General features: G+C 38.7%; 1 protein-coding gene across 15 annotated transcripts in view; it reads right to left on the bottom strand.

Moving 5' to 3' along the window:
* The window catches only part of SLC10A7 (solute carrier family 10 member 7), a 124,519-nt gene that overhangs the window by 24,670 nt on the left and 74,437 nt on the right, over nucleotides 1–25,412 (bottom strand). For 6 of the 15 annotated variants that reach the window (XM_053403189.1, XM_053403186.1, XM_053403184.1 and 3 more), the window contains 2 exons: nucleotides 15,816–15,851; nucleotides 8,700–8,783 (listed from right to left, as the gene is read on the bottom strand). In XM_053403189.1, the coding sequence (XP_053259164.1) occupies nucleotides 8,700–8,783; nucleotides 15,816–15,851 (120 nt within the window). Of the gene's footprint in view, nucleotides 1–8,699; nucleotides 8,784–15,809; nucleotides 15,852–25,412 lie in introns of those variants that run through there. The other 9 variants (XM_053403190.1, XM_053403196.1, XM_053403185.1 and 6 more) reach the window with 6 other exon arrangements.

Genomic DNA, 25,412 nt, shown 5'->3' with positions numbered 1-25,412 from the left:
CAAGCCTACAATGTTTAGTGCAACTTTTTCACATTCAGGAATTTGAAAATGAAATTGTTTCATCAGTTTCCCTTCTCCCTTTATTGTTTGGAAGTACAGTAACTAATGGCAGCATGGTTCTAGAAATAATGGAGTCATTACATTTTGCTACTATTGACCAAAGCCCTCTTTCTGGACTTCCTCGAAGTTGTGACATAATTCCGGAAGGTGGTGCTGGAAGACTAATTCCCCCTGGGAATTACGGTACATCAGGGTGACTAGCCTGTAGTCCTCCAGATGTTGCTGGATTATAACTTCCACCATCTTTGATTGTTGGCCATACTGGCTGGGGCTGATAGGAGCTAATTGGGCAACACTTGGAGAATCTCAGGTTCAACCATACCTGTCCTACAGGGTTCCATCTTTTCTCCCCTTTCTTTTTAATCTACATGAAAGTGCTATGTGACATCAATCAAAGTCTGCAGCTTACATTAGACTTGCAGGAAATTATATAAGCCAGGACTTGCATTAATTTTTCAGTCACCACATAACAAGACTTCTCAAGAGATGCCCCAACAGATTTTATTACTGCAGTGTTTATGAAGTAACACAGAAAGTTCATGCTACCCATTAATCCAGCTGTTGCCAACCTGGTACCCTCCAGATCTGGACTTTTTTGGACTACAACTCCCATCAGCCCCAGCTAGTCTGTTGGATTTGCCATTATATTTTTATAGGCTTTAAGTTAAATTTTTGTTTTCATTGATGTTGCTTCTGTACACCACTTGAGAGATTTTTGAAATATTAAATGGTTTAGATATGCTTTTAAATAAAATTTTAGAAATCAAAATCTTTCATAAGCTTCATTGGGAGGGCTTTCCCTTGAAAGGTAGAATACATAAGGCCTTTGAATAAATGAATGTGTGTGTACATGTCTCTGTGTGTAGACTGGAAGCAGTAATTTAATTAAAGGCAGCTGTGAAAAGCCTGGAGCTTTGCAAGAGTGATACTACAGACTCCAAATCAGCACAAATTAATAGCAATGTGCTTTTGCACACAAACAGGTGCCATAACACATTTACTGAGCCAATATTTGCTCTTCAAATAAAGGCAGGTTATTCAAGGCTGATCACTAATCTACTTTGAACCTCTCAGACTCTGGAACCAACAAGACAACAGTTCTCTATATTAAACTTTCTGTATGGTACTAGAGACACACTAACAGGCAGGCTCAGTGGAGTAATCACTGGGATTGGAAATATGAAACCTAGATTTAAAGCTCATTCACAAAACTAAGGGTGGAGTAACTCAGTCACGTTGGTCACATGACTTTAAAGACTGGCTGCTGCTGCTTCTTTTCTGCAAATCAGGGCTGGGAAAGTGTCATGTCCAGAGATGGGGCTTTGATAAGGGAGAGAAAACCAATGTAGCAGAGCGCCAACAGGACCGAGTTATGAAAGGCACCTGTCTGAATCTAACCACTGCAATGAACTTGGTAAGTGGCAGCAAGGACACCATAGTCTCCCCCATATATGCTTATGGATAGAAATACTGTTCTATATCCAGAGTGGCGTGGTGGTGGTGGGGAATCACATGATGTAAATTAATGATTTGCTAGTGGCTACAACTGACAAAGGGATAAATGAAAAGCAGGTGCTGGGTAGAAATCTTAATAGGCATTGGGTAGCCTATTAGTTTCACTGCTACTATAATGAAATTAATTATTAGCATTTATATAACACTTTTACGAACATGAGTTTGACCAAACTGCGGGAGGCAGTGGAAGACAGGAGTGCCTGACATGCTCTGGTCCATGGGGTCACGAAGAGTCGGACATGACTAAACGACTAAACAATAAAACACTTTCTGCATATTCAAAGACCTCCATGCACATTCTTCTCAGTAATTCTTACAACCATCTTGTATGTTAGGTCCGTATTATTATCTCTATGTAGATGATATGGGCAGAGGACTTTGTGTATAGTTGAGGTGAGATTGAATTGGCGACTTTCCAGCTTAGCCATACACTACAGTGGTTCTACAACAAAGGATCTCAAACATGATTTGGCCCAAACAAGAAAACAAATAGTATGAGCCTCTCCAAGAAAGAAAAGTTATGCCCATGTCATACTCTATTGCAGCAAGTAAAGGTGGGTGTATGGTCCGTCGTACAAAGGCATCTGAGGCCACTGAGCAAGAGAGTGTCAAGATTGCTGCAGTTATCTATTATGGATTTAGTTACATTTTTCATATGCCACCTTTCCAACATCACACTTGAAAAAGATGGTCTATCCACCTGTTTCTATCTGAGGATATAACTACACATTACATGATGCAAACGCATGTAATTGAACCACGGCAGCCCTTTTATTTAAGGAAAAAGCACTTCAGGAAGTGGTAATCTGAAGCAGAGAACTGGGTGTGTGGCGTGCTTAGTCCTTTCCTCTCATGTCAGTTCCCTACCTGAAATTGCTACTGAAAAAGCATTTCCTAAAATAAAAGGGTTATCACGGTTCAATTACACTTACTTCCATGCAACACATAGTCGGGCCTCAAGAACTTCTGAATCTAGAACTGTATGCACTGCATTCAGGGTTGCCTGCAAATGCTATATATCTTCCATTGAACTTACAACACTTGGTACAACTGCAGTGGTGATTCTAATAATGACACTATAGGAAGAGAATGCTAATGTAAATTTGATCTAAGTTAATTACATGGGAGGTCCTCCAAATCTCCTTTATTTATTTTTTAAAGGGGCAAATAGGAGCTTAATAAAAATCAGGTGTGAGTTCATTGGCAATTTAGTGCCTGGATAGGATAGAATACCCTATAACGGTTCTGAGCTTGTTGGATTTGTGCTCTGAACAGATTCTACTTTTGAACTGCTGCCTTTGCTGACCGCTACTTCCCAGCCACTTTGATCTACAAAATCCCTTTCCTTTGAGCATCCCAAAGAAACACATATGACTCAAGTGCTCTCTCCTTTGAAGAAATGTGAAAAAGATCACAAAACAATGCAAGGTTTAAAATATAATTTCCTTTATTGACTATTAATATTCTGATGTAGCAATGTACTTTCCAAAAAGCCGGATGTCAGAATATGCCTCTTCAAATGTTCTCTGCTTTGATTTTGTTATTTTTTCTTTAGCTTATTACTTCTTTAAATCCCAGTCTCTAAACATCATATACATTAATGTGTGTGTTTATGAATAACATCTTGTTCAATGAGCAGGATGCAAATCACAATATTGTGTTCTATTTAGTTTTAGATGAGTGTTACACAAGCTCTTGCATTTTATTAAAATTCCCTAAACAATCTGAAGGGCATTTTCAAACTTCTATTTTTAAATGTTAAAAACACTGCAATTCAATACCATAAAACAAACCTTTCATGACATTTTTAGGGTGCTGTATATTATATTTTCCTTTGTTTACCTTCCTATCAAGAATTCATCTGTCTGTAGTTAAAGTCAAGTGTCAGATAAGAGTGAACTATGGCATGAATGCTGTTAATCTGTCATCTCAATTTTTCTGAACAGCTTTTCAACAGTGTTGGCCTCCCAGAAGATTGCTGCTTCTTCCTGAAATTCAGCTGAAGTTTAGCTGTAAACAGGGCCATTTCTATATGGATTAAAGTTACATTCTAGTTTAAAATGTTTCTTAAGAAATGCTGTAGCTTTATTTACTTTAAATGCCAAACTATATTGAAAGGGCAAGCCTATGCACAAGTCAGAAGAAAGTTCCACCAAGTTCAGTGTGCACAGGACTGCAGCCTGAAAGCCTGTTCATAAAATCAACCTAGTTCTTGCTTGAGTAAATTATCATTGGTTTTCCTTTTTTAGTTTCCCATGGAAAATTGCTCTTAAAAGGGGGGATTCGTAGCTGATGCTTTATAGCTACTTTATCTTTTGGGTGGTTGTTGTCTAACTGTAATTTGCTCAGAGGTGTTTTATGGCACCCAGTTTTAGGGAGTGAGGAAAAGATATGCCTGGGACAAGATCAGCTGGGGAAACGGCAATTACAGTGATTCTGAGCAAGGGTAGATATAGAGTGAGAGGAGACACAGGTGACACAGAATAGACAATCAGTGTGCCAGGCCTCTCTCCAGCTTAAAGAATGGTGGTTGTCCTATCCGCCAACCTTCAGGTTTGCAGCTATTACTGTTGAACGCCAGATTGACTTTGAATAAGATTTTTCCTAACCATGATTTGATTGTGGATAAGAAGGCTGACCTGGTCTGTATCACCAAGACCTGAGTGGGTGAGCAAGATGGATATAAAATTGCTTGCATTTGCCAAGACCTTGACTCCACTGTTAAAGCAGACACATCTCAAGAAGTGTCTGTCCAGTCCTAAGGGTTGGACGAGTTTCTGTTAGTACAGCCCAAAGACATGGTCAAGGTGCTTGGTTCAGTCTGGGTGACAACCTGTGAGAGAGGGGTTAGCCTTGGCCAGGATGGTGATTGGGTGGTCTCTGCCTGCTTAAAGGAGGATGTGGTAAGACCAATCCTTAAGAAATTCTTATTTTATTCAGACAATCTAAGTAATTAATGACCAGTTGCTAACCTTCCCTTCTTGGGCAAGGTCTCTAAGCAATGGTTGTGGAACAGATCCAGGCTCTCTTGGATGAAACCAACTTTCTAGATCCATTTCAGTTGGGATCCATTTCAGTTGACTTCAATATGGAAACTGAATAGTGAGCTATGCTGGGAAAGAGGAAGGGTGAGTGTGTTCCTGTTAACTCTTCTCAATCTCTCAGCGGTTTTCAATACCTTTGACCATGGTATTCTTCTGAAACAGCTAAGGTGGAGTTGAGTGGCACTGCTCTACAGTGGTTCCAGTCCTACTTGGATGGTAATTTTCAGGTGGTTGTGCTTGGATAATACTGTTTGGTGCCATGGAGCATTTAGTGTGGAATTCCACAGGGTGTGATTTTATCCCCCACACTGTTTAACATCTCCATGAAAATGCTGAGTGGGGCCATCCAGCATTTTGGTCTACATTGTCTGTAATATGCCGATGACACACAGCTCTACTTCTCCTTTACATCTGCAGGTGTGCCAGTGGATGTGCTGGAAAGTTTGCTTTGCCTCAGGAATTGACTGGATGAGAGCTAATAAACTGAAGCTTTATTCTGACAAAACTGAGGAACAGTTTGCAGGTGGTTCCCTGGACCAGAGGGATGAGATGGGGCCAGCTTGGGATGTGGTTATACTCCCTCTGAAGGATCAAATACGTAACATGAGATACTTCTGGATCCATTAGAGTTACTTAAGGCTCAAGTTCCCTCAGTGGCATGGAGTGCCATCAACTTCTGCTAGTGGCCAGTTGTGCCTAACTTCTGTTGTCTACCCTCTGGTAACCTCTAGGATGGACTACTACACTGTATTCTACATGGGGCTGCCTTTGGAGGCAGTTTAGAAACTGCAGCTGGTTCAGAATTCAGCAAGCAGATTGATGATCAGGACAGGACACTCTGATCATATAGCAGCAATTCTGGCACAATTGCATTGGCTACCATTTAGTTTCTAGGCTCAATTCAAAATGTTGGGTTTGACATTTAAAGCCTATGCAGCTCAGGACCCTAATTCCCCCAAGGACTACCTATCCCCAGACCCTGCAATCATCATCTGAGGCATGAAAATGAGCTTTTCCAGTGGCAGTTCCTTGCTTATGGATTGTTCTTCCCAAGGAGGAATACCTTGCACGACCTGTCTCTATTTTTAAAAGCCAAGCAAAGACTCTTCTCTTTATCCAGACTTTTGGCCCTTGTTCTCTTATCTCTATAGATTTTATTAGTTATAGTTTTTATTATAGTTTTTATTGGTTGCGTTTGTTTTAACTGGACGCTTTTGTGAGGAAAGCGACTAACAAATATAAATACTAATAATTATTTGCTTCCTGTTTGAGCAATGTTTTGGGGACAGATTAGACCACTCCACCTGCAAAATCCACTTGTACAGTTCACTGGCAGAATCACTATATCTCAAGAGAGCAACCCAGTGAGCTTACAAAGTAGAATTCAATTACATATATCTATATATTTACATTTTAAATCGGTGCAATTGTAATAACTAATTTGAGTTTTAGTTAAGGACAGTTTAATATGAAGCGCCCACTTCAGGCTGGCAAACAAATCACCAGTGGGCAACTACAGAATGCATGAATGATAATGTACAGACATGGCTTTTATTATTTATTCATAGAGAACAGTGGGTTTTGGTGTGCTGCTTTGAAAAATGTTCAAACTGGTAGAATATAATAAAAGCACTGTGAAAATTCTATTTCATTAACTTTTAATCATAAATCACTCTTTAAAATAAAACATAAAATAAAAGTCTGTCACAAGCACTTAGTTCTAGAGAAGGGAGAAGGACAGCAGAAAAGGGAAGGGAAATACTGTCATGGTACTCATTTATCTGGTACCTGTCACAATCCTGTTAGAATGAGACAACACAAACAAAAGAGGCCACAATCTTTGTCCAGAGTCCCAGTATTGGGGGGGCGGGGCGGTACAGAATTGTGGTACAGAATTGTGAATATTTGGCTCCAGCACATCACTGTGGTTCATGCATAATGCAACCCAGATCTATCTGGCACTGAAATAATATAAGGTCAAGACAAATCTTCAACCAAGTCTTTTCTACATGAATATTTTTCTGAGGCCACTAAACTGCTTGTAAAGGGGTAGGGTATTGAAGGGCAGGTGTTGAAGATAACACACGGGGAAGAACCTTAGCTTAGGAGCAATGCAGCACATCCTCTGCATGCAGAAGGATCCAGAATCAATTACTGGAATCTTCAGATGTGGCTTGGAGACGCCTGTCTAAAATCCTGGGGTACATGTTGTGAGTCAGTGTAGAGAATCAGTATACTGAGGCTTCCTACATTTCTCAATCCAACTGGGTAGAGTTAACTTGATACAGCAGAAGGTAAATGGGGATTCACATTAAATGCACATTAAATGCACACCTCAATTTTCATTCCTTCACTAAAGGTCACATAAAGAACTAGAGGTGATGCAACATCAGTGGGCAGTGAAACTACCAATGCAATACAGAAAGAAAAGGAATGTCATCCCGCTGCCTGGCAACAGGGACATGCCTCCCTTTCACCTCTATTCAGAGTGAAGGCAAGGGGGGGTGTAGGGTGCTTAAATTTGCCTTTTGTGATGTAAACATGCAGCCTTAATCTAACTGGGTACTTTGTGTTTGATCATCATTTTCATTATATGATCCTTATATGGGAGCTTAATGATACACACATTCTGAATGTGTGCTTTTAACTTCTAGCTTATTAAACAGCTGAAATATGTTCTGACTTTAGAGTCAAAAGACCTGAACATCAACATGTCATGCAACTAATATAACTGGTAACTTCATACATATGTGTATAATGTGCAAGCATGTTATTAAAGTAGCCAGACTGGCTTTTAGTGTACACTTATCTGTGAAGTACATGCAGTGGCCTACTTGTATTCTTGTAACACAAGTACAGTTCAAAAATGACAGGATAAACATTTTTCCTGAAAAAATCCATGTATGAAATACATGGTATTTAGGCAGTACACAAAAAGTGGGTCCCAGGGCAAAACTTAGCTGCTTATACTTAACTGGACTTAACTGGAATAAATAAATTCAAATTCTGAAATTTGGGAGAAGGCTGGAAAATCCTTGTGACTTGTGGCCTGAAGAGGATGTCAGTGAGCCCAAACTCCAGAAATAAATGTTTAATTTTTTTTTTTAATTTATGGGATCCAAAATGGCAGGTGGGAGCTCTTGCTGCTGCCCAGTACCCCACTCAACAGTGGGCTCAGATGTATTGTTCCCTGCTTTTTCTTGCAATCTAGAGGCAAAGGTACTGCAGAGCATGGAAAGCAGGTAAAATGGATGTTTAGAGGCTTTTTAGTGGGTGCTCCCCACTTATGTGTGGGGCCCCCCAGAACATAAACCCCACATAAGTGGGGAGTCGCCTGTATAACCTAATATTAACCTTATTTTTTGTGTACAAAACCATGAATCTTAATATACTCCCAAAAATCCATATATACACTATTATTTAAAATAATAGCATGTATGTATTTTTATCCTAATTTTCACCTTGGGAGGCCTACACAATTTGCTTGGGCCTTGACCAATATGGATATATGCACACACATGCAGGTTCCTGAAACGCAGTATACAAATACTCAAATAAAATATAAATAAATGCATTATATACCCTTACAAGAATATATAACACATATAAACAAACAAACAAACATGAAAAATGATAACCAGAAATGCTTAATTTCTTTTAGCAAGCACAACTAGTTCTTGGATAATCTATTTTACTTTAGCACATGCTTAGATGCAATGAACCACATTTGATTTGAAACAATTAGCTGTGCAGCTTCATCAAGGAGACTTTTTCTAAATCAAGTCATTTGCAGACCTTTACGATACTTTCACAGCTCATTTACACCAAGATTACCATTTTCTTCCCCTACTTCATGTTCCCAAACACTTTTTTAAGATAGATATGTAAAAGATTCATCAGAGGGAGTGAGGGACAGCTGCTCATTCTCAAGTAAAATCAATGTGGCTTCAGGGAGCATTACACTGTCATCTCTCTGTTATTAAATGTCACTATCCAGAGACATTTTTCTAAGTGTCAGACTCCTCTCTTTTACAGTCCATAAGACTTTAGAAACATTATATATGTATATTAAAAACATACCTGTCCAATTATGAGTGGAACTACAACGGTCATGAACAGTTGTGAGAATATAGATGAGAAAGGCACAGAGGAGGAGGATCCAAGCTGTGAAAGAAATTAAAAGCATGATGTTAATATGGAATTTTAACTGCTAATGAATTACCAATAAGTTTAAATGTCCAGATATATAAAACATAAATCTGTATAAATCTGTACTTATGTGTGTAAAGTCACTGTGGCTTACTTCTGAGTAGACAGGTACTGGATTGCACTGTGTATGTTCTAATTTTGCAAGTCTTGAATACTGATTACACAGCTAATATTAGTGATGGGGAATCTGTGCCCCTTCAGATGCAGTTCCCATCATCCCTAATCACTGGCTATGCTGGCTGAGGCTCCTGGGAGTTGGAGTCCAACAGCATATGGAGTGCCTCAGGTTAGCCACCCATGTTAAACCAAGTTCTGCAGGTTTCCATCCTATCTCCCATGTGGCTTGCATTAGGAGAGCCACATCAGGAGGCTCCCCATCCAAGGCCATACAACGAACATACATAATCTGATGTAATAAATCTAGCATCTAGGGGGCTGCAAGTCTCCTACCCCCAGATCACAGGATAAAACATAAAGTCATGCTTCTCAGCACAATATAAAGAAAATGAAATACGATGAAAATGTCCTGAAACCTTATTGGGTATCCTAGTTTTTAGGCTTTTCTAAAACATTGTTACTAGTTTTAACCATGGCTTGCAAAATAATTGTGACCTTACTTCTATTCCAGTTTACAAACAAAACAAAAACACCAAAAGACAGGATAGATTTGCCCTGGTACAGAGTTCTCAGATGGAAATCAACTTTCAGGCCCTTATTTCTCTCTCAGACCAGCTGTTCAATTTCTCTCCTTTTTTGGCAAAGAGGACAAATATCACAGCTGTGGTATTCTCCAAGGAAGATGCTGCATCTGTAACTGCCACAATTGCATTAGTGGAGTCAGATGAAACACTTCATATCAGTTGTGCCAAATTGCAATCCCTCATCCACTTCGTTAAGTCCACTTCAGAGGCAGTCCTCGGGGCTATGCTCCTCAGAGCGTAAACATTTTTTAAAAAAGAAAGCCAGGTTGTGTTCTTGCATCCTCCTAATCATATTGAGGTTGTAGAATCTACACTAGAACATCTCTAGGAATTCAAGCTAATAAAGGATACAGTGGTTAAGCTACTATCTGGAATCCACAACCTGTCTCCAAACACCATTCCAAATGTTGGTGCTTTCCTTTAAACTCTGCTGTTTTAATAATCTCACTGGTTTTATGATTCAGTGTTTTAAATGGGTTTCTACTGGCTGTCAATTGCCCCGTGTATAAATGTTTAAATAAATAAAGGAAATCATCTGATTGCACTTTTGTCTGCTACAGAGAACTGAGAGTGAAGATATTTCACTACAGGGATGCAGAATATGCTTTACTAAACATAAAACTACAGTTCAGTAAAGGTGTAGACAGGAATGTCTACCAAATGGTACCTGCTAGTTCTGCAAAAAACATGAAAAAGGAAGTTCCTGGGATATACAGGAATGTATTCCAAAAAAAGAAGATTCACCATATCCATGATTTTCAGGATGCTCCTGTGTGTAGTCTTCAGATGTCCCTAGATCCAACACTATGCCTATGAGCCTAGTAACTGGCAGTGCCAGGAATACATTTTCCCAACACCAAATTAATTAGAAGGAGGTATTGCTTTTTGTCACCCCAGACAAAGGGAGAGCAATTAGGGTCTTTGCAAACTCAAAAGTAAGAATACTGCAGTGTGAGCTACAGGATGCTGTTCTTGGTGACTGCTTGGAAACTAAAAACTGGAACAATATGTGCTGCTAACAGCACCTTATAGTGCTTCTCTAGTATCTCCAAATGCTCCCTATTGCATTTGTGATAGGACAGCATTCATATATTTGATTTCATCTATCCAAACTTCCAGTTCAACAAAAACCTCTGGAGATTTTCCCACTGTCCTTTTTTCAGCAGACAGATTTCTACATTATTCTTAGTAGCATATTCCTAAGATACATCTAAGTGAAATGGTCCAGAGGAATGCAACTCTGTTAGTTGGGTTTCAGGACAGTTGCGAATGTTCAGATGTGTCTATTTAGCTCACTCAATATGCACTCAGCCCCCCCAGCCCACTGGAGGAGCTTGGCTGACTGAACATATATTGTGAAAGGTAGCATGTCAAATGGTTTTGAGTCTATGGTTAAATAATCAAGTCTAAATATGAACTCATCATCCTATTTTCACCCTTGCAGAATCAGCCTTAAGTTACAACGTAACAGAAAAATGCAAACAAAAATTGTGCTAAAACGCTGACCAAATGTACATTACAATTCATCTTTCTCTTTCCCTGTTGTCATATCCTACCCTCTTACCTCACAGGTTTAGAAATATAGCTCAGCCTTCATTCCAGGAGAGTGGAAAACCCCACTATTCACTTTATTAGTGTCAAAATGACTGATACAAATGAAAGAATTTCAATAAAGGTGAGTGAATGCATTAAGAAAAAGGGATAAGCCAAAGAAGTGGAAAGTTTCTCTTCATACAAAAATATTGTGCTACTAACATTGCACAGGATAGTGAACTCAAATAAATGAAGTACTACATGACAGATATACAAAGCATTGTGAGCACTTAAACAAACCCCGCACACATTCAAGACTTTATTTTCAGCATGCTGCTGAAATGTTGCCCAATGTGTCATTCATAAATGGGGCCATTTGAGTTTAGCCCTTGAATGGGGGCAGGCTTGATTTTCAATTCTCAATAGCTCACATTAAGTACTAGGGGTCAGGTACTACAGAAGAGAGTCAACAAAATCCACTGTTAGCAACTGGAATGGGTTAATCCCATGTGGAAAGTGTTTTTAAGTACAGTAGAGATGTTTTCTTTCTACCATATGAATGAATGGTATCATTTTCTTTAGGTTGTCCACTTATTCAGAAATTTTCATACAGATATGAATATAGCTGAGTATAATTGGGAACAAAGGCTCAGTAACACTTTAACAAAGTTTAATTAGACACACAAATGACTTTTAAAATTGAAAAGGCTGGAAGATACTGTTTCTTAAGTGAGGTTACAATTACATGAGACCCAAAAAAACCCATCATTAAGGTAACATAAATCCTGAATATTTTTCTTGAAATGAATTAATCAAATATTAAGTTCGGTCACAGTATTCTTTCAAATACAAAACTGTCTTACATTTATTACCATTCATTTAAGAAAATTAATAATTTATGCAAAATGTATAATTTATTGTAAGTGCTCACTCTTCCCTTTGTGTACTTCAGCATTTCTTTAACAAGTTACTTCATATTACTCATTTTACATTAACAAGTATGTGGAAGCAAAGCAGTGTGAAGTATTAAAAGCTGCCAGTAATAAATTTTGTGCAAATAGCACAAAATATAAACTGTAATCAATAAATGTAAACCTATCTAGAAAGAGAAGTTCTTATCTTACTACATTACACATACCGATTAATATACTCATTATTATGCTGCTTTGAAACCTTAGAGAGCAGTACAGAATAGGAAGTAAAAGTTAAAAAGTCTGCTTCTAGGCTCCTTTTTGGGTCAGGAAACCAAAATATAAATGCAAGTAATAAATAATTGTTTTTGTTACTAGAAAATATGGGAATTCACAGAGTTTACATACACATACGATGGTATTCAACTGAAATTAATGGGCCTAATTTAGTCAAGTTAATTAATTTCAATAGGTCTACTCTGAGTAAAATGTAGTTAAATAACACCAATCTCCCTTTTACTCATTAACCCCCATACATAACCTCATCAACACATGCTCCTGGCACAAGCAAATATCCTGCTCATGACATTCACTTTCCTTACATAGTCAAAAGCACACCATCCCCTCAGTCTAAGCACCCCTTTCCCTGCAAGGAAGGAAGGTGGTCAAGTCTTTAAGATGGCACCAAGACATATCCTGCTACCCTCACAACACCAATGAAGAGTATTGGTGGAAGGGTTTCATCCTATTCCTACCCACTAATTTATTCTTGCAATTCTTCCCTGTAAAGCCCTAGCTGGGGCTCTGAAACAACAAAGAAGCCCAGTTGCAGGAAAATGGAACTGAGGAGGTTTGAGCAGGAGAATTAGCAGAGGCAGGAGAGGTTAAACACTCTTCCTAGCAAGCAACCAATTGTCCTAATTTGGCCTTTAGACAGAGTTTGGTGGACAAGAGTGAGAGATTGGGGGCTCTGAAGGCTCCAATTAGACAATCTGGAGCTAAAAAAAATGGCAAGAACTTTGACAACTTGTACGAGCCACTTCAATGATTTCATACTTCACAAAAATGCAATTTATAATGATAATAATAACTACCAATGTATTCACATGCTAATGATTTCTCCCATTTTAAAGATTGCATAATTTCCCCAAAAACTTCTTTTTCACATAAAACTGCACTCATAATGTTTTCCTTATACCTTTCAACCATCATGTGCAAGAAAACAGAAAATATCATAAAACCATGTCTGCATGCATCTCTAAGTTCAGTTTTATAAATAGAAACAGGGGATGGATGCAAAAGAAGAGGCAAGACTGAAGCCACGGTTAGGGGCAGAAGGCAGGGCTAGGGGCATACTGTGTGATTATTAGGGGAGATAGCAAAAAGGAGGTGTTAATATGAGGACTAGGAACAAAGTTTTTAAAAATAATTCCAATGGATCAACATCTTACCAATGTGGACAACCTTAAGGTGGTTTGAGAATAGAAGCAAAACTGTGAGCAGGAATGACAAAACTGTTCCCTTGAGACATGGTATGGGGCTTGCTTTCCAAAGGGAATACTGCCTCCCACCACCAACATATGCCACTAATTAGGAACAGGACTAAGTAGAACACTCTCTTGATTTTGAGAGAAGAATACGGGTGGCGCTGTGGGTTAAACCACAGAGCCTTGGGCTTGCCGATCAGAAGGTCGGCTGTTCAAATCCCCATGACGGGGTGAGCTCCCGTTGTTCGGTCCCTGCTCCTGCCAACCTAGCAGTTTGAAAGCACGTCAAAGTGCAAGTAGATAAATAGGTACTGCTCTGGCGGGAAGGTAAACGGCATTTCCGTGTGCTGCTCTGGTTTCGCCAGAAGCGGCTGAGTCATGCTGGCCACATGACCCGGAAAAACTGTTGGCTCCCTCGGCCAGTAAAGCAAGATGACCACTGCAACCCCAGAGTCGTTCGCGACTGGACTTAACTGTTAGGGGTCCTTTACCTTTACCCTTAATGTATTCTGAAATACACCTCCATTAGTTCAGACAGAACAAGTGACCAAATTTGACAGACAAGAAAGTCCACATTTCTTTTCTTAATTGCTGCATTTGGTCTGGGGATTTGGTGCAGTCAAAGGCTGAGGGAGTGCTGGCAGTCTCAACTAACTTTATGTTCCAATTTTGCTATATTACCCAGCATTGTCAGTGTCAGGTGAACCAGAAAAATATGTGTAGGGAGCTAAGCAATACATAAAGAAATTTCACTTAGTTCTTCTAAGGGTAGCACTTCAATTCACTATATGGAATCCTAAATTACAACCTTTTCTAGGATATTTAAACCCTTCTAGGTTAAACACAGGTAAACAAAAACATTTTCTATAAAGTAGACCATACCTAAAATTTCCTCTCTGGAGATTTCTAAGTTATAATTCATAGCTGATTTTCTCTTTGTGTCATTTCCTTTCTCCCTTGTTACACATCTACAGCCATGTAAACCAAATGGGAAATTAGCTACTTATTTCAGCAGGGTTGAAATAAGAATTAAATATATTGTTAAACGTTCCTCTGAAATCCCTCTTTCAAAGCCACATACAGAGCACCAAGCAACAAAGACGACATTTGAGAAACACAGAATAAAGTCTCTTGGTTTCATTCTAGGAATATAATTCAACCAAACTAATGGATGGTTGAACAAATATGCCTCCTGATTTGAAGGCCAGCAGCAGGTAAATGTGAGCAAAATTTGGTTAATAGCCCCAATGGCTTTAGCAATTTGTCATCATACAAGATAATAGTCCTGATAAACACAAAAAAACTGTTCACCATTTTAGCTCTCTCTGTGTGTTTTAACATCTCCATTGAAGTTTATTGTTTATCTCAATCAAAAGAGCAGGCAAGGATTTAGAAATACATATTCATTGGTTCCCTATCTTGTACTTAAAAATGGCAACCTGAAAATCACAAATATATTTCCCTTCTTTTTTCAATTATACAGATATAAAGCACATTTATCCCGTTACTTACAAAAACAAAATCCTGCCAAGTCTTACATTTCCATTATATTGTCTAAGGGCCCCTCTTAATCTGTTTGCCATCAGAGGGTGGTTGGTTTCATCTCTGCTGCCCAATCTCCAGCCAGAGGAACCTTTAGGAGGAGGTTGCTATCACAGGCCTTATTTCTATGTGTATTTTAATGAGCAGAATAGACTGAAAGATTATGAGTCAAGGGGGTGTGGAGTGTGTGCAAACATTTTCTTTTTGCCTGCTATTTTGTTAACGTTGCTAATATTGCTTTGTAAATTATAAATAATGTATTGATCATATGACTTTTGCTTTAATTGTGATGTCTAGTTTATTTTTTAGTAGTTGCTTTGTTAACAGTGTTATAAAGAAGGTAATTGTTTCACTGATGATTTGTTAATTATTCCGTACGATCCATGCTGTATTTATGATGTTTTATTACATTCTAACATGTTACTGTTATTTACTGTTTGCAAACTGCTTTGGGATTCATTTGAATGATAAGCAGCATAGGAGTATAAGGAATCAAATCAAATCAAAATCTAGAGCAGATACTGCCTACATAGGAGAAGATAGATCTTCCAGTAAGTTACTTGCCCTTTAATGCTGCACCTTGTTTTGGTATCAATGCAACTGCTAATCTAGATGAGCACATGGCGATAACTGCTTCCATGACACATTTTTATTTATATCAACTTAGAAAGTTGTCAAGAACTAATCATGTGTACTTTGATCATTGAAAATAGTCTGGAACATTCAAAATGGCCCCTTTTCCACATCCAATATGACACTACTTAACAGTCAATGTGATGATGACAGAAAGAAAAGCAATATTAAGATACTCACAAAAAGCAGCAGGAGTAAGGGAGTTATCACAATGCCCTGAAAGAAATCAAGAAGTTGATTAGTTTTTCTTCACCACACCAAATATGGAAGCATGAAGACATTAGACATCACCCTGAAAAACATTTGGGCATCTATTTACAAAGCCACTGTAATGTCACTTTTCTGGTAACATACAACCATGATTTGTGATGCTGAACTGGTATACAACTTTAAAAACACTTCTGTGCCAACAAACAGAAAAAGTTTAGCTTCACTTGGAATAACAGGTTTGGAATTGCCCAAGAAAGATGTTAAATTGGTTTTGTATGCCACAACAGCTGCTAGAATTTTACTAGCCAAAAATTGGAAAACACAAGAATTACCAAGAGTGGAAGATTGGCAGATGAAGATGATGGACTTTTCGGAGCTAGCTGACCTGACGGGAAGAATCCGCGACCAGAGAGAAGAGGAATACCAAGAAGATTGGAGGAAATTTAAGGACTATTTGAATAAATATTGTAATATAAAAAACTTAGAAACTACTTGAAAGTACCAAAAAGGCCTAGGATTAAATTAGGATTCAATTAAATAAATGGGATTTAGAATAGTAAGAAAAGTGAACAAATTTGATTATAATTGGAATATTGATGTTTAATAATGATATTGGAAAGCTGTTACATTCAAATACAAGGAAATTCAGAAGGGAGGGATTAGAGGAAGTCAATCAATATGTAAGCAAGGTTGGGTTTTAAGGTATTAAGATTATTTTTTCTTTTTTATGGTGTGGTTTTGGTTGTATTTCTCTTGTAATGTGTTGTACTGTTCCCCTCCCCCCCTTTAGTATGTTTCTTTTTTTCCCCTTTATTTTTTGTTTTTGTTTTCACTTTTTGTATTTTGTTATAATTGTGGAAAATTTAATAAAAAATTTTGGAAAAAAGAAAAGAAAAAGTTTAGCTTCATATGTAGATGAAGGGATGGGAATGATCTATGTTAACTATAATTAAAAGTATAAATCTTTCCACTTTTAAGTCTGACATCTCCCTCTCCCTTTATGTAAAATACATAAAATACAGGTCAAAAGACCCTTCCCACCATTGCTTCCCACTGCCTTAATAATCAAACCTTCCACAGAGGGGACAGGTGGTTTACTATCCTTGTCTGAGCTGTGGCCCTCTCTCGAGTAAAGTCTGCATCAACTGTGATGAATTAGGTGTCGCGTGATTTTGTAATGTAAACTGATATCCTCTAGGAAGTGAGTGGAGATCTCAGAACTCATTTCACTTGATTAGACTCTGTGTCTCCGTGGTGGGAAGGCAAGTCTTTCATCTAATTTAGTCACATAGGACCACTTCAGCTCTCCACATCCCCCAGGCAAAGAAAGGCAAAAGATTTGTTTTCTTCAGTGACAGCAAAGAGGTTTAAGGCTGATCACTGGGCATAATACAAGATTTTAAGTCTCATGAAGACAAAGCTTAAGACAACGCTTTAGGATTGGGAGATAACATGACAAGCATCATTTTCACAGCAGCAAATGGTAATTCTCACTTCACCCACTCCGTCATACTTCAATACTTATCATAAATTAATAAAACAGCCTGCTACTTAATGCATATTAATTCACAGATCTTACTTAGCCCTTCCATTAAAAACTAAGGTTATTCCCACCAAAAAATATATCTATTAGGTATAATTTTCTGCATTACAATTTTCTGCATTACAAAAGGACTAATCTGTATATACGTGTGTGCATGTGTTTAAACAAAACCCAAAGTGGTCCACAGTCTTTGATCTGGGTTTAAATCCCTGCTCTACCATATTTCCCTGATTTACCTTGACATGTCATTCTCAGTTTTAAGTTCCACACTCGTAAAAGGAAATATTCATAACCTCCATTCACAAGTTTGTTGTGAAGAAGGGTGAGGCAAGGGCTCTACATAAAATGCACATGCTGTTAGCTGCTATGGACCTTTGGGACAGGGCAGGCTATGAACTGAAATAAAAATAACAAAAATCTGGATTCCTTACACCAGTTCAGGACACAGGCTTTTCTATTTTGGACCATATATTTATTTGTATTTCATGCCAGAGGCACATGAGAGCCTGTAGGGACCTGGGCTCCTCAGAGAGTCTGCTGGAATGCAGACCTTCTATTTGTGGACATATAGGGAGAAATGCACAGATTAAATAGTCTACTCAGTGGCTCTAGTTTTTTCGCCAATGAATGCAAAGGGCACTTGGATAACTAAGGGCACTTGTTACTGTTAACTACAACATATATAAATGTTTAACACAACTTAGAATTGTGCACCCTTATTTATTTCATAGAGAACATTTTTGTCCTATCTTCTACTACAGGAAGTAGCTTAGTGTGATATAAAAGGTTTCTCTTTCCCCCATCTTATCCTCACAACAAGCCAGTGAAGCTCAGAGAATGTGTTACCTCATGAGCTTCCTGGCTGAGTGGGGATTTCAACCTGAGTCTCCCAGTCCCCATTCTGACACTCAAACCATTATAACACACTGGTATACAGATCAGCTACAATGAAATAGATACAATTTGATAAAATGAAATAGATACAATTTGATAAAATGCCGGCCTTACATTGGTTTTCACCCCAGCCACCATACGCTTGCTCAAATTTAAAATGCTTTTTACTTTCACGACAGAAAGTTTGAAGGTGGGATAAAAAGCTAAGATCAGGTGAGCTTCCAGAAAACAGAGGGGAGGAAAGAGGAGGCAGGAGAAAAATTATTTTCAACGTGACACATGTCCAGACAGTTCTGTCCACTCTCTTTCATCGTTTGTGGAGAAAGCACAAAACATCTATATTTCACATGTGTTTGGAAAGAGATTGTTCTATAAAGTAGAAACCACTTTTGAAACATATGTTTTGCCCTTCATTACAATAATTCAACAGATTTTAACTATCTACTTTCTTAATGTCTTTAATGTCATCGTCAGGAAAGGACTGAGGGAGAAGAACTTGTTTCAGTTCTATCAATTTCCAGGCAGCTGGTTTTGTTGAAATATTGGCACACACTGGATAATTCCTGCAGGTCTCTGGCATGTGTTGTGGGGGTCATAGGGTGGGGTTAGGCCAGTTATTTACAGGGGCAAATTTTGTTCTGTGATGGAAACTCAGCTGAGCCTAAACGATTACCCAAGGGTCTTACAGTATATGAGCCTCTTGTCCCATATTTAGAATCTAAGGGGGAAATGGCATTTATTTACTTAAAAGCATTTATAAACAGCTTAATATTTTAAAATCTCTAAGTGGTGTGCAATATAAAAAACAAACAATATCATGAAAACACAGATACAACCTGAAACCAATAAAAAAGCAAAGCAAAAGTAACTAAAAACAAATAAAAACAGGAGTCAGAATGATTCAGACACATAAAAGGGTCTGATTTTATGGGTCAGGGAAAGCCTGGGAGAAAATACAGGTCTTTACAAGGTTTCTGAAGCCTTTATCAGCAACTTATTGAGCTTTGAGGTACATGAAAACATATAGGGGGTAGGGTGATATAGAACAAAGCACATGAAAAAATTAGGGAGGACCCAAACTAGATATTTTGCTACATACTGTATAGAATTATATATCAATAGATTCATTTGATGGTTGCATTTTGTTAAAAATACAAACAAATGTATGCTGAAAGTTGCACAGTGTAACTAAAAACTGCATCTCTTCTGAACTCAAATGCATTGCCTAATGGTCACTGTCTATGTATAAAAGCTTTAAAAGCTAAATATTTTAAGAGGTCGTGTTGCTTTGCCTGTTTCCTCAGGAGCCAAATACTACCAGTGAGGAAATAAGTGCTGTTCAGAACTTCTTCCTTAGTACTGCAATTTCAGTACTGTAATACTACTGTATAATGAAATGCCTAAACTCCGAAAGCAAATATAAGTATCTGTACAGTATGTTAACTATCACCATACAATGCTGGTGTCATTAAAAAATAAGGGAAAAAAGGGGATAATCTCATTTCCACCACAGGGCACACAAAAGTGCCGTCAGTAAAACAGAACCATTCTCAAAACTTAAACTTGACTGCTCTTCCCTCTACTGTGCTTCTTGTGCAAGTGCTATCAAACAAGCAGCATACAGAGATACAGAGATTCTGCCCAAGCATTTCTTTGCACAGAGTATGTACAGTATCTGCCCTTGTGGAGGCAAGGTCACTCAGCAGCAGAGTATTCTCAAAGTTAGGGTGGTATCTTTGTAGCTTTGTGTTGCAGCTCGTAATGGAGTCAAAGTTGTAAAGTGATTGCCTTTTACCATTCTGAAGAAAAACTTTCAAGAAATCCATTTACACCTCTGATGTGAAAGACCGACAGAATATATTTCAATGATTTTAGTGGGAAGGAGAAGAAGAGGAAAATTCACAGCCTGACCCAAAATGCTCATACAAAGAATGATTCTGTGTAGAAGCAGTCACATCAGGAACCTGTAAATGCACTTTTCTTTACAGTGAGGATCATCTAACATGTCATATTTGGGAAAGGCAGTTATGCTTTTCTGAAAGGAAAAGAGGCACCGAGGGGTAGGTTTTTATCTTCCTACAGAAGATTAAAAACTAACTTCTTATTTCAGTTTCGAATATTAACTTGAATAGGGAAGGTGTTTAGTTTTCAAAAATATGCACAATGCCCTTATTATCTGCCAAACCAGATTGCAATGCAAGAACACAATGAAGATTTTTTTTTTTTTAAAGGCCACGAGTTAATTATTAAGGAAGGAATCACTCTGGCTGACTTTTGCTATGGGTGTACTTCTTCAGAGACTGAGAATTAAAGCTTAAGATGCCAGTCTTTAAACCATGTATTTTAGAGCTATCCCACTGACATTTATGGATCTACTACAAGATTGCTCCCAAGTATGTAGTCTAAAAATTGCAGCCTCTCCAGCTGCAGTCATTCTGTGCCTTTTACTGTCACCTCTCTATCCCTCCCCGGCATCAAAGAAAGAGCTGGGGACACCTTCAAATCACTTGTTTTACCCTTACCTTGTATGGTGCTTTCAGCAAGGAAAAAGCCCCTGCTGCCACCCACTCACTCACTCACTCACTCACTCACTCTGGCTAGCTTTGTAATTGGCTAGCGGCTAGCCTATACTGTACTTTGCTGGCAAGTTCATTTTGTTCTCTCTGGCAGCATCTGATCTTCCCTGAGCAGTCAGAGGAAGGGAAATTACCCATTTAGCTACTCAGGGAAGATCAGCTGCCACTAGAGAGAACAAGCTAAGCAAGAAGGATATATATCCTTTCCATTTTAGTATCTTATCCCTTTATGGGACAACTAACTAATTTCCCATGAAACAGTAACATCAGAACAAAAACAAAAGAAAAAACCAGACATCATTATTTTCTTTTAAAAGAATATTACTCTAAACACATTTTACAGATAAGAGTACTACTCTGCTCCTCAAAATAGCCATAGTTGCTTTTACCAAATATGTATGCCTTTTTCACCTTGCACCATTAGTTTAATAAAAGATTTTAAATACTAAATGATTATTTCATTCTCTGTCTTTTTCTCTTCCAATGTTTACGATTTTCAGCATTTCCCAATTTTTTTACAATTCTGTCCCATGTACTTTCATTTTTCTTTTTGCTAATTCACACTTTAAAACACCCAGATCAAGCAAGAAAAAGCATCTAGTTTATTTACATGTGATATAATTTACAATATTCTTTTGTGATAAATGCAGCGTTTGTGAATTGACAGCCATTAGCTAAATCAGCTCTTCTTAAACTAACATTCATCTGTTTTGCATTTTTGGCTAAGTACCTGGCTATGAAAAGTTGAGCTTAATTATATTTTCACAAATGCATGCAACTTCTATATTCCAAGTCAATTAAAAATGACAAGTGTGACAAAAGGTAAAAATAAAAAAAGGTTTTTAAAAAGAGAGGTCCCATGTTTGTATTTTAATGACTGGATTATAAAATCAGAAATGCAATTGTGAGACAACCTCTACTTTATTAGAAGGGACGTAATCTGCCAGTTTTAATTTTCGATGGTGGGATTATGCCCTGGGCATCCAATCCCAATCGGAAGCTTCATGGTTTTCTTTCCCCTGGGACAGCATCTTTTGTGGTCTCTTAAGAGGAGGGATTGGATCATTAACACAGCTAGACACATCATATGCAAAACACAGTAATAGTATTAGATGTCAGAAATGGATAGTGTTTCTACCATTTACAAAATAGTCACCTTGGGAACAATTTCACCTGCCAGACACACACAATGTGCACACACAGAATGTCTGCTAGTAAGTCAGGCGGACCAGTCCTCTGGCCCTGCTAAGCCAGCACCAAAGCCAACATTAAGTAGTCATGAACTTGTGCACAAGAACAGCATGAGAAACAAAAGCCAATGTACCAGTATGAGCTGGCACTGCCATAGCACCCCTACAAGTTCCACCCACACATTCTGGTACTGCAAACTAATGGCATCCCTACTAGCCATTGTAGGAATGGCACTAATAAACTCACAACAGCAGCAGAAATGCCGTGATAATGTTATTCCACCAGAACATACCACTTTGATGCCACAATGCACAAGATTCGGATCAGGAGCGGTACATGCAGGATGAATCCAAAGAGTTTTCCCACACACAGTGTATTCAGAGCATAGCACACAACAAGTTCATATTTGTGTTTTCATTAAGATGGAAGCTTTTTTCAAGGGGTGGGGGCACATAAAACAGAAAGCTACACACCACAGAAGGCAGCAGCACAGCATTTATTTATTTATTTAAAGACGGCTAGTTCAGTGTGAATTTCCCACCCAGGTGAGATGACTCCCAAAGGGCAAAGATGATTGTATGGGTGCCCCACTGACAACTGTGTGTTTGGATGGGATGGGGAAAGAGAGAGGAAGCAGATCTAGAACCCAGGAATCCCACTGAGTACTATACCACACAACTATAGGAGCAGGAAGAAGAAGAATCTGTTCTGGGGCTTTTGTAATCTCCTAGGGACATGCCCTATTTGTTCTTTTGCATGCTGATTACTGGACAAGCCATGTAGGCAGGACTAGATGGACTCAACAACATGGAGCTCTAGCCTTAGAAAACAGCATAGACTCACCACAGGAGATCCCAGGCTAGATTCCCAGGAAAAAGAGTTGGGAGGAGACACACATGCACACCTGAAACAGGAAAGAGTGCTTGCCAATGGAGTAAATGGTGCAAGGACTAACATACTCACTCTGCCAACTGTCAGCCTCAGTGAGGCCCAGGATACCAGCCATTTTGCTCACCCCCTTCCACTGCAACCAGCCATACGCACACATGGACATGCATCTGGTTGCTTGCCAGTAGGTGGTGCTTCCTCAGCAGAACATGCCATCCATTTCCTCCTTCAATTCATGCAGCCTGATTTATCATAAACCAATTCCTAGGAGGAAAAGCCAACAGCACCATGAAATGCAGGGGCCATCCTGCTTCCCTTGCTGGTGCTCAATGGGCAAAACCACGGTCAAGATGCAGTCTTTTAGACCTAGTGGGGTACTGTGAAGAACCTTCTGCCCCCTCCCATTGTGTGTTCCCTTATGAAGTCAGCTGAGTTTGAGGGAAGCAGACTCTTATTCGCAATGTATCAGTAATAACAGCAACACAGGTGAATGAATCATAGCTTTTATTGGCAGCATCATTTCTGGAATTAAGTTCTGACAGCATCATATAGTAATGGGCTAACCAACTTTCTTGTTTTTGCAGGACCTCTGTGCCTTCAAGAGCGGCATGATGGACACAGGAGTACCACAGGTAGCTTTCTTCATCATGGGATATCCAGCACCTATTGTATGTCTTTGAAAACTCTGCAAAGTCACAGGAACTATGCAAGCAGCGGAGCACCTAATTTCCAAGGTTGTAGACCACGACCAAGACCACGACCTTGCTGAAGCTAAGCAAGTCTGGGTATTGCCAGTGCTTGGTTTGGTGGCAGTCTAGACACCACCTTGCCTTCAATGAAGGAAGAAATGTAGAAGATAAACATAAGAAAATATATATAAATAGCTCCCCACAGGTCACTGCTACAGTTGTAGGCCTTTTTGCTTGTGGTTTGCATGGCAACGGGATGGCTTCTGTGCATTCTGGTTGCCTGTGGAGAAACACAGGGATAGTGATGAATAATGGGTAGCAGTTGCAACCCAGTGGTTAAAGTACTCAGTAAGGGCTGCTGAAGATTGGTTGAGAAAGGGTACTGCTGCCACTACGTGCTCTTCTATCCCTCATGCCCCATATGCACTCACCTCTCTTTGGTACTCCTCCCAATCTCAAGAGGAGTTCACAATGCAAGTCACTGAGACAATAGTCACCAATTCAACATATGAAGCTGAAAACCATATTGTCAGAAAAGCACTGTTCAATGTCTGGATAAGATATAAGGACTTACTTGAAAATAACACCCCAAGGTGGTTGTCACCAATGGAAGCGAAGGCTCAGAAAAAGCTCAATATGGCCGAAATATTGGGAATTTTTGGAACAAGAGGGAGACAGATTAAAACTGCAGAGTTTTGAAAAATTAAAAAATAGAGTGCGAGATTGGCTTCATTATTACCAGATAATGGAGGCATATAATTTGGACAAAAAAATTGGCTTCCAGGTGGAAAAATCAAAATTGGAAACAGAACTGCTAGATCCTAAAATTAAGAACTTGTCAAGAATGTATAACTTGCTGTTGAAATGGAAAACTCAGGATGAAACGGTTAAATCTGCTATGATTAAATGGTCACAAGATGTTGGACATAATATTATGATGGCTGACTGGGAACAGTTATGGACCACAGGTATGAAGTTCACGGCATGCAATGCCTTAAGAGAGAATATAATGAAAATGATTTACAGGTGGTACATGACACCAGTCAAGCTTGCAAAAATTTATCATTTGCCCAATAATAAATGTTGGAAATGCAAAGAGACTGAAGGTACATTCTTTCACCTTTGGTGGACATGCCCAAGGATTAAGACCTTCTGGGAGATGATCTATAATGAAATGAAAAAGGTATTTAAATATACCTTTCTGAAGAAACCAGAGGCCTTTCTCCTGGGCATGGTCGGCCAATTGGTGCCAAAGAAGGATAGAATTTTCTTTATGTACGCTACAACAGCAGCAAGAATACTTATTGTAAAGTACTGGAAGACACAAGATCTACCCACCCGGGAAGAGTGGCAGATGAAGGTGATGGACTACATGGAACTGGCGGAAATGACTGGCAGAATCCGAGACCAGGGAGAAGAGTTGGTGGAGGAAGATTGGAAGAAATTTAAAGATTATCTACAGAAGCATTGTAAAATTAATGAATGTTAGAAGGATGTTGGAATGAAGTTATGTGGTTTTAGCAGAAATGTTATAAAGGTTTAGGAAAAAACAGACGGTTAATTGGTGAAAGGAGGGAAAGTAAAGTTACATTATATTAAGATAAATTACAGGACAAAAATAGGAAAAGATGGAAAGGATTCGCTGAAATAGTTAACCGAACTAGAATACAAAAAAGGGAGGTGTGAGGAGGTCAAGGAAACAAGCAAATGAAAGATAAGTTATGGGAAGATTCACTGTGTTTTTTAATGGATTTTATTTTTCTGTTTTTTTTCTTTTTCTTTCTTT

This window comes from Podarcis raffonei, chromosome 9 (genome assembly GCF_027172205.1).
Source record: "Podarcis raffonei isolate rPodRaf1 chromosome 9, rPodRaf1.pri, whole genome shotgun sequence".
NCBI lineage: Eukaryota > Metazoa > Chordata > Lepidosauria > Squamata > Lacertidae > Podarcis > Podarcis raffonei.
This window is presented reverse-complemented; position numbering and strand designations above follow the sequence as displayed.